We start from the raw sequence: 15,908 nt of genomic DNA, 5'->3' as shown, positions 1-15,908 counted from the left end.
TTGACGTAGTTTACTGTTTTTGTGAATTATTCCATTTAGTTCTAGCAAAAAGAATACATTGCAAGACCATCACTAGTTGGCCAAGCAGGGACAGATTACCGAACGGGTGCGTGCCCTCGACCTATTGTTTTTTATTAGCATATGATAGCAAAATGTGTAGAATTGCATGAAATTAGCTTTAAAACTGCAACATTTTCTCTCAGCCTCATGGCAAAATGTGAATAAAAGCATGAGATGAGCTATAAAACAGCAAAAAAAATCCCTTCCCCATGGCAAAAAGTGTATAATTGCAGGAACTTAGCTTTAAAACTGCAACATGTCCTGTTAGCTTCATGACAAAATGTGCAGAATAGCACTCGAAAACTGCTATAAACTTCTGCACAATGGCAAAATTTGTTGAAATGCAGGAAGTTAATGGATTACCCCCCCCAAAAAACGGAGTCCGGTTCCCGGTGGCCACAAACGCGGTAGTTCGGCCCTGTGGGCAAGGCAGAAACATAGACACCCGGGCATAAAAAAATTACCCTTACTAAAATTGTAATGTGAAAAAACACATGAATTTGAATAAATCTTACATTTGAAAAATAAAAATATTTCTAAATGTACCAAGGTTATTTTTTGGACCTTCTGAAAAGTACACAAATCATTCTTTCCCTTGACAAGCCATGAAGACATGCCTTTGCAAAAGCCATTGTGTGGAGTGAGTGATCAGGAATGAGGAAGGAAAACCAAACTCAGAACACTCTTGCTTTCATACAATCCCAGTACTCGCATACTACGGGTTAAGTTACCAATCCAAACAGTGGCAGATGTCTGGGGATGTACTGTAGGGCATATTGAGTAACCGACAAGTATGAAATGGCATAGAAAAAGGAGGATTTATGATAGAATGTAGAGATCCACTTTCGGTGCTAAAAGTCTGCAACTCCAATGAAGAGGCCAGCGGACATTGCTTTTACCAAATGTTTCTAGTTTTTCCAGACTTAAGCTGTATGTATGAATTTGCTGTATTCACATTGGTGTATGGTTTACTAACACTAGATGTTATTACTGTGTGACAGGTGCTGTATATCACTAATAAATACAAAAATTGACTTTTGTGGTTATTTTGATATTACATGATCAAGACTTCTGCACAGAACATTTTAAAGTGTGACAGAAATATAACACCTCAGTTTTTCACATCCAGAGCAAGCTAGCTACAAAACACTGAATGAAGAAATACAGTGTGACAGCACATTAATAAACATTTATTCTAGTTTTACAAAAATAACAGATGATATTCCTTCTTTTCCAAAACTGTGATATCACAACAAAAATACTTTTGCAGACAAAAACACAAGCCTGACCATTAGCATCAAAACAAGTTGACTGTTGCATTTAGTTTTACATCAGTCTCCTGATTCTCCAGCTCTCCCACTGTAGAGATAAGTGACGTCCTCGACATTCCTTCCACACATAATTGAATTCCTGTCGACTCGAAAAGGGGTTCGTAGTGCTCCTAACTGGTCATCATACGAGGGGCGATACTCATAGACATGAGCTCCTGGAAGAGCAGCTTGCAGGCGTACGGCATTCTGACCAGGGAGATCTGAAACGGTTACATTGTACATTATCTTAATCAATAAATCTTCAGAAACAAAACTAGGGCTATAGAGGCCCAGAGTCAAGATTCTCTATAGGCTAGTCCTTTTTGAACACTAATCTATAGGACACATTTCACTATACTGTAATGTAGTTAGAATCAGAATTGACATAGTTACAGTAATAAAAGGTATAAACAACAAATGAATAGGCCGACCTAAGCATAAACCATGTTATATAAAAGGTGAAATAAAATAAACAAATAAAATAAAAACAGGGATAACAGTGGTGGGGGTGTTGACACGTACCTGTGTTTTGTTGCGACAGCCCCTGCACTCGTAGGTGTGCGTGCGGGTGTTGGCGATGGCCATGAGGCCACAGAGGTTGCAGACGTGGACCTGGTAGGGGTCGGACGCCTCGAACAGCCTCTCACGCAGGAACTGAGCCGCGCCGTGGGCTATCTGACAATCGCGCTCCATCTCCCCAAAACGAAGACCTCCGTCACTGGGTGGACAGATGACAGCATGGTTAGTAAAGCGGGCCAAATCAGGACCTGTATTAACAAAGCATCTGATCTAGGATCTAGTACTTTTATTAACATCTAAAAAGACAGAACTGATCATCGATAAGCTCATACTTAAAAAGTCGCTTTATGAATACGAGCTCAGAAATGCATACCCAGTGCACTCCCATAGTGCCATAAAGGGAAAAAGTCATACGTTAAATCATTATTAGTGTTCTTACCGTGATCTGCCCTCCATGGGCTGTCTGTTGAGGATCTGGACTGGGCCTCGGGCCCGAGAGTGGATCTTGTCGTCCACCATGTGCTTCAGGCGTTGGTAGTATGTGGGCCCGAGGAAGATCTGAGAGGTAATCTTACGGCCGGTGAAACCGTTGTACAACACCTAGAAGGGAAAGATGAAGCCAGTCAATTGTACTCTCGACAGACTAGTGTGAAATAGCTACTATAGAAAGTTGGTGTGAATGGTAAAAGGGGGCTGATGTCCTGACCTCGTTGCCCCTCAGGTGATAGCCGTATTCAGACAGCAGGTTGGAGACCTTCTGCACGTTGACCGCATCGTTGAAAGGCGTGGCGTCACCAATCTCCCCTTTGTTGGCTGAAACCTACAAGGTGAAAGGAGGGCGGGAAGGTGAAAACGTTGCTACAAAGAAAACTGCCATCCGCAACACTTGATTTACGTGACGTCTAAAAAAAAAATATGCTCTGCTTCATTTTTATTTAACAGATTCTCGCTGACCGTTGTCATTTGTAAAAGATCTAATCTAGACGACAGACAATCCTATCGATTTATTTAATATCAGTTTGCAATCACATTGAGAGGTCTCGTAAAAAGGAGTAAAAGTTGAAGTGGGTGGAGGAGTCATTAGACGGGCGACAGTACCTTTCCCTGCAGGCACTCAATCAAATGGCCGACTGTCATACGAGAGGGGATGGCGTGGGGGTTGATGATGATGTCTGGAGTAATTCCCTCGCAAGTGAAGGGCATGTCCTGCGGAAAGCGTCGGAACAATGGACATAGTTTACTTACAAAGACTTCTGCATGTGGGTTCCAATTTTCGGAACCAGTTCTTCTAAGGGATATCCTCTTACAGGAACGTGGCACATTCTTCCATGTTCTATTTAAAAATCAGTTTTATAGTACATACTCCTTCTGGGACGTTGTTTAGCGTTTCCTGTGAAGAGACCTTTGTTTGTATTTATGTTCAGTCTAAAACACAATATGTCTCTAGACATTTGACCAGACGGCCTGGCTCAATGACATACTGTGTAGTCTAGTGAAGAGTAGTCTGGTAGACGAGGCATGAGGAACATGTCTAATACTTCACCTCCTGTCTGTACTGAATACCACAGGTACCCTTCTGCCCGTGTCGACTGGCAAACTTGTCACCGATCTGGGGGATACGAACGGAGCGAACCTGGAAAGAACAAAAAAAGAAATGGAGCTGAGTTAAATCATGCCACAAGTAGGCAGATGAGTGTCAAGTGTAATGAGGTCTCATAACCTTCAAATCTAACTTTATTTGTCACATACAGCAGCTGTTATTGCAGGTGTAGAAAAATGCTTGGTGTTTCTAGCTGTGCAGTAAGGTTAGAGGGTGCAATATTCTGTCAGTGGAGTCCATGTTGCATTTAGTCAATTTGTCAACAACTCTGATTTGGCTTCTTGGTCTTGTTGCGTCTATGGAAGCAATGGGGGGGGGGGGGGGGGGGGGGGGCAGGTAGCCTAGTGGGTAGAACGTTGGGCCAGTAATAATTGCTGGATGGAATCCCCAAGCTGACAAGGTAAAAATCTGTCGTTCTGCCCCTGAACAAGGCAGTTAACCCACCGTTCCTAGGCCGTCATTGAAAATAAGAATGTGTTCTTAACTGACTTGCCTGGTTAAATAAAGGTTACACACACACACACACACACACACACACACACACACGATGCTTGTAAAACTCAAGTCATGGTTAATTCAAGCCTGCCCCTACTGTGGATGTAATTCCTGCCTACCCTAAACTTGACAAATGAGAAGTAGAGCTGTCAACAGGAGTAATTTGTTACCATGTTCGTTTTTACATTTTTACAGCCTACTACTCGCATTGTCAAAATGTCACTACTGGGGAAATCTAGAGGACTCAGGACACACCCTAATCTTGCAGAACTTGTAGCCCTCCTGGTTGAGGGTGACCATGACTTGGTCCACGATGCCCGTCTCGCTGGTGCGGAGGAAGGTGCTGCAGTCCCTCTTGGTGTAGCGCCGGTTGGTGCTGTCCAGCTCGTCGTCGGTCTCCGGCAGGGTCACCGTCTTGCCGATGATGACGTCCTCGCCAGAGACACGCACGCCGGGAGCTATCAAGCCATCGTCGTCCAGCTTGTCGTAAATGGCGTGCCTCATGCCTGAGGGAAGGGGAGGACCATTGGGTTGTTCAATGAGAAATTCTCTTTGTATGAATGCCAATTTAACAGAAGTTGCTGATGGAAAACGTATGAGGTGATGGAAATAGTAGGCTCTGGTTTTATGGCTGACTCCTTCACATTTTTAAGATGCCAAGATGCCTAGGACTCACCCGAACAGGTTTCACGTGTGGGTTTTTCAAAGATTTCCTCCTGATCGAAGCCTTTCTTTGACTCCTGTTCTTTGTAGGAGCGGTAGAACACAGACCTGAAATAAAAACACTTATTTACACATTTCGTCTAAAGTCATTTTCACATCAAATTGCAGGTCTTGAAATCACAGCACAAACCTGAAGAATCCCCGGTCCACCGCAGAGCGGTTCATGATGACAGAGTCCTCCTGGTTGTAGCCAGTGTAAGCCGCAATAGCCACAATCGAGTTGATACCTAAACCAGGCACAAATGGAGGATTTCAACCAGCCAGAACAAAAAAAAAAAAAACAGCAGACATTTTTAGGTCCGAGTTAAAGAGTGTAATTGGCTGTCAATTCTCACCTGCAGGGAGCTCTCTGAAACGCAGGTACTCCATAGAGCGGGTGGTGACTAAGGGTTTTTGGGGGTAGTAGAGCACGTGGGCCAGGGTGTCCATCCGCACGTGGAAGTTGGTGATGTACACACCCATGGCTTGTTTACCCATAGCAGACTGGTACGTGTTTCTGGGAGACTACACGGGAAAAGGTGGGTGGGAAATGTCTTCATTGATTTACAGTTCAAATGGATGGATAAAAATCTTAATTTAGGATGTTTCATAGCCACGTCTTAGCATAGATATTAACAGTCTCTTGCCATTCTATCTATTCAATCAGCCCAATAAGAAAACCTATTTTAGGAGCATCATATTTTTTTGGGGCCGTACCTGGTTGTGATCGGGGAAGGGGATAATGGAAGCACAGACTCCCAGGATCATGGAGGGGTGGATCTCACAGTGGCTGTATGTAGAACAGTAGGCCACGCCCTTCTCCTGGAGGTCATCAGGGGTCATGGCCAGCATTACAGTCTCCTCCTCCAGGGTGTCGATGTACTCCACCACGCCGCTGGCCACCAGGTCCTGCCAACTGTAGTTGTTGTACTCCCTCTCCTTCAGCTGGTCGATGTGTCTCCTCTTCAGCAGCAGCTTCTGTTTCTCTACGATCAGCAGAGGACGACAGATCCTCCCGGCGTCCGTGTAGATGCGGATCTCCCTCTCTCGGATGTCTCTGATCATGGACACCTAGAAAACGGGAAATAGCGTATGAGAACATAGAAAATCTGATAAAGGGGATATTGGGTTTTTATGTGTAGGTTCATTTAATAATAAAATAATGTCAATGTCAGAAAAGCAGAAATTCCTGAAAATCGGGGAAAATTCTCTCTTACCTCAGACACAATGATGTCCATCTGTCTCCTCAGTTTCCTCAGTGTGTTCATCAGCTGCTCTGGGTCCTTGTGTATGCCCACCCAGCAGCCATTCACAAAGATCTTTGTGGCACTGTTAAGAGTATAATTAATGGAAAACATCAGTTAAAATGCAGATAAAAACGGGTTGACAAACTTTTCAGAGACATGACAGAATGTTTTTGATATTTTCTGGATTAATAAAAGAGTAGTGTGCTGCCATCTGCTGGACTCACTCCGCGATGGCTGCCGGTGAGATCTCCTCCAGGTTCTCCATGCTCCACTCCTCCAAGAACTCCAGGATGGGAGAGGGCTGGGAGCCCACGGAGATGTAGGCCATGAGGGCCAGGTTCTTCACTAGGCCTACAGCATGACCCTGGGAAATAAGACAGGGAGGGGACATACAAATGGGGGACAAAATAAGCAGGGACAACACTTTCAATGTCAATTGTAAGTGATAGCTTAGCTCCTTGTGGGTAACATTACAATTTGGCATCATACAACAACATGTTCCTTATCAAGGGGGTGGTATATGTGTGATTTGGAGTGGTATTGGGCGTACCTCAGGGGTCTCGGCAGGGCACACCATGCCCCACAGCGTGTTGTGAAGCTGTCTGGGCTTGGCTAGCTTGCCGTCCCTACCAATGGGAGAGTTCACACGACGAAGGTGAGAGAGGGTGGAGGCGAAGGTCAAGCGGTTCAACACCTAAAAACAGACGAGGAATGTTGTCGTTTTTAAATGACGATAAACAAAATCATCTTATAGCAGCATAGCGGCAAACTGTAACTATATAGGGATGTGTACCAGATGTGTCCTGCCCTGTGTTACCTGGGACACTCCAGCTCTGGCCTGATGGGCCTTCTTGACGTCACCCCAGTTCCCCGTGGCCAGAGAGTACTTCAGGCCGTCGGAGATGATTCGTGTCTTGATGGCCAACTCCAGGTTGAAGTCTTTCCCTCGGTCAATAAACTTTTGGGCGTAGATGCGGATCTCTTTCAGCAGGTTCTTGAACATTCTAAATGGGTCCAAACAAATGAAAAAAAAAACACAAAAAAAAGCTTCCATTCATATTCACCAAATGCTCAGTTTGGATAGGAGTGCGGTTTACAAAAAGTTGCACTACATCTGAATGAAAGCTTTCTAGACATTTTATAGATGTGTTTCTTTAGGACTTACCCACGGAACAGGAAAGCCAACAGCGGCCCAGCCAAGTCTAGTCTCTTGTTGCCATAGTGATCCCTGTCGTCCAGCTCTCTTCTGCCCAGGGCCGCTAATAGGAGTCTGTGGACCATGTACCTGCAAACAGACACACAACTGAGTTACATCAATACGTCCAACAACAACATATTGCATAAAGACCATTGCATGAAGAAACTTAACGCCGTCATAACCATAGAATTACATAAAGAAAGTCCAACAGAGACCTGGTGAGTTACACGATCTCTATGGCAGCGGTTTCAACCTGCGGTCAGCAAAGTTTGCAATCAATTAAAAAGTATAATATGGCAGTGTTAAATTATGTTATATACAATTTTACATTGCTTTTCACAATGCAAACTGTTTAACAGACATCCATCTGTAATAATAGGCATTGAATATATTACATTCACTGATAAAACTGACTCTAAATGTGACCGCAACGAAGGGAGGTGGAGGGAGGGGGTGGTTCCAACTCAAGGTGTCGCCAACTTTTAAAATATTTTCAGGTGACCCTCCCCTTGTACTGTCAAATAAATGTAACACCATCCCCCCCGCATATAATTAACTCAAAATAATGTTTAAGACCACAAATAACAATAACTGCGTTTAGAAACGTGGATATGGACTTCGCCACTTCAGCATGCTTTTGTGGCACAGTTCGATGCCACGCAGGGCTGCTGCCAGAAGATTAGCCGACCACCACAGATGATCTCACTCTCCCTGCCTGTTTCATTACTTCACCATCAGAGCCGGTTGCAGAGGGAGCAGCCCCCTATCCACATCGACGGGACAGTAGTGGAGAAGGTGGAAAGTTTTAAAGTTCCTCGGCGTACACATCACGGAAAAACTGAAAATGGTCCACCCACAGAGACAGCGTGGTGAAGAAGGCGCAGCAGCGCCTCTTCAACCTCAGGAGGCTGAAGAAATTCGGCTTGTCACCAAAAACACTCACAAACTTTTACAGATGCACAATCGAGAGCATCCTGTCGGGCTGTATCACCGCCTGGTATGGCAACTGCTCCACCCACAACCATAAGGCTCTCCAGAGGGTAGTGAGGTCTGCACAACGCATCACCGGGGGCAAACTACCTGCCCTCTAGGACACCTATACCACCCGATGTCACAGGAAGGCCAAAAAGATCATCAAGGACAACAACCACACGAGCCACTGCCTGTTCACCCCGCTATCATCCAGAAGGCGAGGTCAGTACAGGTGCATCAAAGCTGGGACCGAGAGACTGAAAAACAGCTTCTATCTCAAGGCCATCAGACTGTTAAACAGCCTTCACTAAAATTGAGTGGCTGCTGCCAACATACTGACTCATCTATAGCCACTTTAATAATGACAAAATTGATGTAATAAATGTATCACTAGCCACTTTAAACAATGCCACTTTATATAATGTTTACATACCCTACATTACTCATCTCATATACTGTACTCTATACCATCTACTGCATCTTGCCTATGCCGTTCGGCCATCAGTCATTCATATATTTTTATGTACATATTCTTATTCATTCCTTTACACTTGTGTGTGTGTATATAAGGTAGTTGTTGTGAAATTGTTAGGTTAGATTACTTGTTTGATATTACTGCATGGTCGGAACTAGAAGCACAAGCATTTCGCTACACTTGCATTCACATCTGCTAACCATGTGTATGTGACAAATAAAATTTGATTTGAAAACGATCAGCTAGGGTGGAATCAGATTTTCAAAATTTTTACGCCATATTTATAATTATATAAAATATATACAAACATTTTTCCACCAACAGGTTTCTGCACCAGACAACCAATAAACAAGACATACAGACTTCAGGCACTTCAATATCATGGTTTGCATTTTCAACACCACAATAAATGAACTATGTCAATCTCAACAAACAGAAAACACATCCATATCCCATTCTTCTCCACAGATCCTCTCAACCTCTGTCAGGTTGGATGGGGAACATCGCTGCACAGCTATTTTCAAGTCTCTCCAGAGATGTTAGATCTGTTTCAAGGCCAGGCTCTGGCTGGGCCACTCAAGGACATTCAGAGACTTGTCCCGAAGCCACTCTTGCATTGTCTTGTTGGCTGTGTGCATAGGGTTGTTGTCCTGATGGAAGGTGAACCTTCACCCCAGTCTGAGGTCTTGAGCGCTCTGGAGGGAAAACCCTTGTACATTTTCCCATCAGTTGCGTTTCTATCAAATTGACTTGTTGCAGATAAATGTATGTGCCTAAATACGCAGTGCACATAAAAATTACTTTGAGATTAAACTCCCCATGTACTGAATAAAAAAATACAAGTTAAATGGGTTTCCATGGCATTTTCAACTCTACTGATGGTTTCGTCACAAAAAATGTTGAGTAGGTGTGTGCGCCCAAATTAGGCCAAATCGGTGTCCAAAAATACCGATTTCCGATTGTTATGAAAATTTGTAATCGGCCATTCCGATTAATCGGTCGACCTCTACCACTAATGTCACTATAAATGGTGGATAGAGGGCAGGGTAGACCGTTAGACTATATTGACCTGTGGAACAGTAAAAGTTAGCACATGGAAAAGCGTAGTCCATAAAGGAAGTACCAAAACACCTTGATATAGGGGTGCATGCAAGCAGATGAGGAAATTTGGCTAGAATGGAAGACATTATATAGTAAAACCTGTAAAAGAGCAAAAGTTAACCAGGAGAAAAAAAAGCTTGAACAACCTTCCCCTATATTTTGGACCACCCCTCCCCCCAGTAAGATATTTTTCCCTAAGATATTTTGTCCTCAAGAGCTTATTGAAGTGATTTGCTGATCCCCAGAATGGAAAAGATTGGGAACTGCTGCTCCATGGTCATTACATTAATATAAAATAATAAATACTCACCCTAAGAAATAGGCCTTCTTGGTCTCACAGAAGTCACTGACTCCGACGTGGGGGAGCACCTCCTTCTGCAGCACCTCCTTGGCGTACTTGATCCTCCTCTCCTTGGTGACACCGGGCTTGGCACCACGAGAGCCGATGAAGTTCAGCGCCACGTTCTGCTCCTGGATCACAAAGGCCTCGTCCAGGGATGGCTTGACCTGGTGGAGCACAGCACGTCAGATAAGAAGTGTGTGTGTGTGTGTGTAGTGTTTCCTGTATCTAGAACGTCCTAGACAGAGATTTACCATCTCCATCATCTCAGGGTCGTCAAAGTCGTAGATGATGTGCTCCAGGATGTCTCTGTCGGACACAAAGCCCAGGGCTCGGAACACTATGATGATGGGCACCTCCTGTCTGATGTAGGGCAGAGTGGACACGATCCTCTGACCAATGGCACTTTTCTTCACCCCCTGGGAGAAAAAGAAACAAAACAAAATGTTGACATGTCAATATCTGGGATGGTAGAAAATTTGCCAGTAAATTTAGGACAAGGTATATTGTTTCTCACCTGTCCTCCCCTGGCCATCATGCTGACCCAGATGGAGCTGGTGGGGCGCGAGGAGTTTTCCAGGCAGGAGCGGCACTCCCCTGTGTACGCATACTTTGAGTCCTTCTTGGCGAAGACGTACACTGTGTTCGTGGCCATCTTCTCCTGGGCGATCAAGACCTGCAAACCAAACAAGGCAATTGCTATCAATAGCTCAATTGCAAAAGCTTGTGTTACTGCTCACTCATTTAAACCAGGGTTGGTTAGGTTCCTTTCTTAATGTAATCTGTTACAGTTTACTGGTTACCTGTCCAAAATTGTAATCAGTAACATAACTTTTGGATTACCTAAACTCAGTAACAATCTGATTACTTTCAGATTACTTTTCCCTTAAGAGGCATTAGAAGACAAAAATGAATATTCCCAATTGCAGGATAAATCAGTGTTAGAGTTCACATAGCTGGCCATAAATAGATGTTGCATTTTACTTTATGGGTTGGTTATGTAGGCTTCTTCTAACCCATTGCTTTCTACTACATATAATAATACGATTAGGCTATATCTTTACATTATGTAGAGTAACTATAATGTTGTTGATCCAACCTCAGTTCTCCTATTACAACCATTACACTATGTAACTGTTTTAAAGTCACCATTGGCCTGATGCTGAAATCCCTGAGTGGTTTCCTTCCTCTCCGGTGACTGAGTTAGGAAGGACGCCTGTATCTTTGTAGTGACTGGGTGTATTGATCCAAAGCATAATAAATAATGGCACCATGCTCAAAGGGAAATTGAATGTCTGCTTTTTATTTTTTATTTTAATCTACCAATAGGTGCCCATCTTAGTGAGGCATTGGAAAACCTCCCTGGTCTTTGTGGTTGAATCCGTGTATGAAATTCCCTGCTCGACTTACAGATAATTTATGTGTGTGGTACAGAGATGAAGTAAATCATGTTAAACACTACTATTGCACACAGAGTCCATGCAACTTAAACACACGTTTTGTCCTGAACTTATTTAGGCTTGCCATAACAAAGGGGTTGAATACTTATTGACTAATTTCAGCTTGTGATTTTTAATTAATTTGTAAACATTTCTAAAAGCATAATTCCACATTGACATTATGGGGTATTGTGTGTAGGCCAGTGACACAAAATCTCAATTGAATCAATTTTAAATTCAGGCTGTAACACAACAAAATGTGGAAAAAGTCAAGGGGCGTGAATTAGAGGTCGACCGATTTGATTTTTCAACGCCGATACCCATACCGATTATTGGAGGACCCCAAAAAAAGGCTGATGCCGATTAATCGGCCAATTTTTTTATTTATTTATTTGCAATAATGACAATTACAACAATACTGAATGAACAGTTATTTTAACTTAATATAATACATCAATAAAATCAATTTTGCCTCAAATAAATAATGAAACATGTTCAATTTGGTTTAAATAATGCAAAAACAAAGTGTTGGAGAAGAAAGTAAAAGTACAATATGTGCCATGTAAAAAAAGCTAACGTTTAAGTTCCTTGCTCAGAACATATGAAAGCTGGTGGTTCCTTTTAACATGAGTCTTCAATATTCCCAGGTAAGAAGTTTTAGGTTGTAGTTATTATAGGAATTATAGGACTATTTCTCTCTATACGATTTGTATTTCATATACCTTTGACTATTGGATGTTCTTATAGGCACTTTAGTATTGCCAGTGTAACAGTATAGCTTCCGTCCCTCTCCTCGCTCCTACCTGGGCTCGAACCAGGAACACATCGACAACAGCCACCCTCGAAGCAGCGTTACCCATGCAGAGCAAGGGGAACAACTACTCCAAGTCTCAGAGCGAGTGACGTTTGAAACGCTATTAGCGCGCACCCCGCTAACTAGCTAGCCATTTCACATCGGTTACACCAGCCTAATCTTGGGAGTTGACAGGCTTGAAGTCATAAACAGCGCAATGCATTGCGAAGGGCTGCTGGCAAACGCACGAAAGTGCTGTTTGAATGAACGCTTACGAGCCTGCTGCTGCCTACCATCGCTCAGTCAGACTGGTCTATCAAATCATAAACTTAATTATAACATAATAACACACAGAAACACGAGCCTTAGGTCATTAATATGGTCGAATCCGGAAACTATCATCTCGAAAACAAAACGTTTTTCCTGTCAGTGAAATACGGAACCATTCCGTATTTTATCTAACGGGTGGCATCCCTAAGTCTAAATATTCCTGTTACATTGCACAACCTTCAATGTTATGTTATGTCATAATTACGTAAAATTCTGGCAAATTAGTTCGCAACGAGCCAGGCGGCCCAAACTGTTGCATATACCCTGACTCTGCGTGCAATGAACGCAAGAGAACTGACACAATTTCACTTGTTAATGTTGCCTGCTAACCTGGATTTCTTTTAGCTAAATATGCAGGTTTAAAAATATATACTTCTGTGTATTGATTTTAAGAAAGGCATTGATGTTTATGGTTAGGTACAGTCGTGCAACGATTGTGCTTTTTTCGCAAATGCGCTTTTGTTTAATCATCCCCCGTTTGGCGAAGTCGGCTGTCTTTGTTAGGAAGAAATAGTCTTCACAGTTCGCAACGAGCCAGGCGGCCCAAACTGCTGCATATACCCTGACTCTGTTTGCAAGAGAAGTGACACATTTTCCCTAGTTAAAAGAAATTCATGTTAGCAGGCAATATTAACTAAATATGCAGGTATAAAAATATATACTTGTGTATTGATTTTAAGAAAGGCATTGATGTTTATGGTTGGAGCAACGTGTACCTAAGCGATTATATGCAACGCAGGACAGGCTAGATAAACTAGTAATATCATCAACCATGTGTAGTTAACTAGTGATTATGATTGATTGACTGTTTTTTATAAGATAACTTTAATGCTAGCTAGCAATTTACCTTGGCTTCTTACTGCATTCGTGTAACAGGCAGGCTCCTCGTGAAGTGCAATGTAAAGCAGGTGGTTGGAGCGTTGGACTAGTTAACCGTAAGTTTGCAAGATTGAATCCCCGAGCTGACAAGGTAAAAATCTGTCGTTCTGCCCCTGAACAAGGCAGTTAACCCACCGTTCCTAGGCCGTCATTGAAAATAAGAATGTGTTCTTAACTGACTTGCCTAGTTAAATAAAGGTCTAAAAATATATATATATATATATATAAAAATAAAAAAATTTATAAAAAAATAAATACAAATTATATATATATAAATAAAATAAAAATCGGCATCCAAAAATACCGATTTCCGATTGTTATGAAAACTTGAAATCGGCCCTAATTAAATCGGCCATTACGATTAATCAGTCGACCTCTAGCGTGAATACTTTCTGAAGGCACAGTAGCTTACAAAAGCCTATTCATTCTTTTTTCCTGCGATCCTTCAAATGCATTAGTGTGTCATCATAGTGGTCTTTGACTTGTGGCCAGACTCACTCAGGCGGAACAAACCTAAACTTGCACCTTTTTTCAATGCTGATTTGAATATCACTGATAAAACAGGAAGGTGTCCTAGATTTTTTACACAAACATCTTTTCAGAATGACTAAAAACAATCTTTTTTTTTTTTTTTTAGTATCTGTCATCTGATTACAATATTTTTTCTGGTAACATAACGGATTACAGTTTCTTCATAATATGTTACTCCCCAACCCTGATTGAAACATAGAATCAAGACCAGGAATCTGCCCTGAAGTCCACCCTCTACTTTCTCTCTCCTTTTACCTTCTCTGACCCATTGATGATGAAGTAGCCCCCGGGGTCCAGTGGGCACTCGTTGAGCTCACACAGATCACGGTCTGTCAGGCCGCTGAGCAGGCAGTAGGTGGAGCGCAGCATGATCGGGATCTTGCCAATGAAGGTCTTCTGGTGCTGTGTCTGCAGCTGGTCCTCGCCCTCCTTGATGATGGTCTTGGTGATGTCCACGTACAGTGGAGCAGAGTACCTGTATAATACAGATGTGGCCCTAGTCAGCACTGAAGGTTGCAAATGATGTGCAAGGGAGATTTATCGTGATAAAAGTATGGCCCCAAATGAGCAAACTTACGTAAGGTTCCTGAGTCTGGCCTCGTTGGGCATCATAGGCGACGGGGCTCCATCTCTTTCCCAGTGAGTGGGTTTTGAAAGGTAGATCTGCTCAAACTTCAGCAAGTAGCGTGGCTGTAGAGCAACAAAAAGGGAGCGTTAACAGGGCATTAGTAAGTGCCCTCGTAGCCAGAGGCAATACATGGAGCAGAATATCTGAAAGTGCCTGTCTATCACTCACCGGATCCTCCACCTCTCCAGAGGTGTGCTGGGCCTCAGCCTGCAGGTCAATGGGCGGGGCATCCTCCACGATCCTCTGCACAGACATCTGGATGAACTCATCAAAGGAGTCCAGCTGCTGTCGCACCAGGCCCTTCTCATCAAAATAGGAACTATAAGGCGCATCAGAGAGGATAGTGTTATTTGAAAATAAGCAAACTGCATAGTGTATGCTACATGATACAAAAAAAATAGGAGAGATAGGTAAGAGCATAATTTTACCTGATAACAATCCAGCAAGCTTCCTGCCATAAATCGGGGGTGATTTCATCCTCATCCTCATCGTATTGGATATCTGAGATCACAGAATTGGATAATAGATCACAGAAAAGACATCAAAGAAGTGAATATAGACGCAGTGACATAACATTAGCCAAGGCCCTAACTAGTTCATGGAGTTTTCAACAGCACAACAACTGATAGACACAAAGGTATTTTAAATCAGCACACCTCAAAGACTTGCCAACTTAGTTTTTTCAACATGGCATGATGTGATTTTCATATAAGTAGGCCTAGTTGAAAGTGTGATTATAGCTAGATGTTTGATTCTGGTGAAACCAGCCAACTAATTAACTAGGCAATTCGTTAACCGCGCAAGCTACATAGCGCTAGTATGCTTGCTAGCTACTGTAGCTATCTATTCTTAGTGATGCGCATATTAGCCTGTATGCTAGCTAGCAGCAAGCTAGCTAACTACATTATGTAAAAAATAACGCATTCGACTCAAATGGCTGAAATACCAACAAACCTTCATCTTGGTCATACATGGTTACTGCTGATTCCCTCTCGTGTTCGCATAAATAAGCAGAAACCGACTTTTAAATAATCAACAGTGTCTGATTCAACGCTGTCTAACGTTACACACTTCGCTAAACGAACACAAAAAATATCTATGGTCAAGCCTAAACGTCACTTCCTATACCAACGTTATTATTTTAATGTGCAAGAAATTAGTCTTAACTAAATATGTTTACTACTCTGATCTAATATTAACTATTATAATCAATGTTTTTCTAACAAAAAATATGTTTTATTATATTAGATGTCGAATCTTAATAGTTGGAAACGTAAATAAACGGCCTT

At 42.6% G+C, this 15,908-nt stretch overlaps 1 protein-coding gene across 1 annotated transcript; it reads right to left on the bottom strand.

Moving 5' to 3' along the window:
* Nucleotides 1-1,229: 1,229 nt before the first annotated feature.
* Nucleotides 1,230-15,719, bottom strand: LOC115205178 (DNA-directed RNA polymerase II subunit RPB2). Its single transcript, XM_029770884.1, has 24 exons — nt 15,574-15,719; nt 15,048-15,120; nt 14,788-14,938; nt 14,569-14,681; nt 14,247-14,466; nt 10,537-10,695; nt 10,274-10,438; nt 9,990-10,186; nt 7,099-7,218; nt 6,751-6,937; nt 6,484-6,627; nt 6,158-6,297; nt 5,904-6,015; nt 5,404-5,757; nt 5,043-5,211; nt 4,838-4,934; nt 4,661-4,755; nt 4,240-4,490; nt 3,433-3,522; nt 2,988-3,095; nt 2,596-2,709; nt 2,329-2,489; nt 1,893-2,088; nt 1,230-1,591 (listed from the first exon to the last, which is right to left on the bottom strand). Exons 1-24 carry the CDS (start codon nt 15,590-15,592, stop codon nt 1,502-1,504), a joined length of 3,525 nt encoding a protein of 1,174 aa, XP_029626744.1. The 5' UTR covers nt 15,593-15,719; the 3' UTR covers nt 1,230-1,501.
* Between the last annotated feature and the right edge of the window lie 189 nt (nt 15,720-15,908).

Source organism: Salmo trutta, chromosome 13 (assembly GCF_901001165.1).
Source record: "Salmo trutta chromosome 13, fSalTru1.1, whole genome shotgun sequence".
Lineage (NCBI taxonomy): Eukaryota > Metazoa > Chordata > Actinopteri > Salmoniformes > Salmonidae > Salmo > Salmo trutta.
Note: the sequence above shows the minus strand (reverse complement) of the source record. Positions and strands in the feature narration are given on the sequence as shown.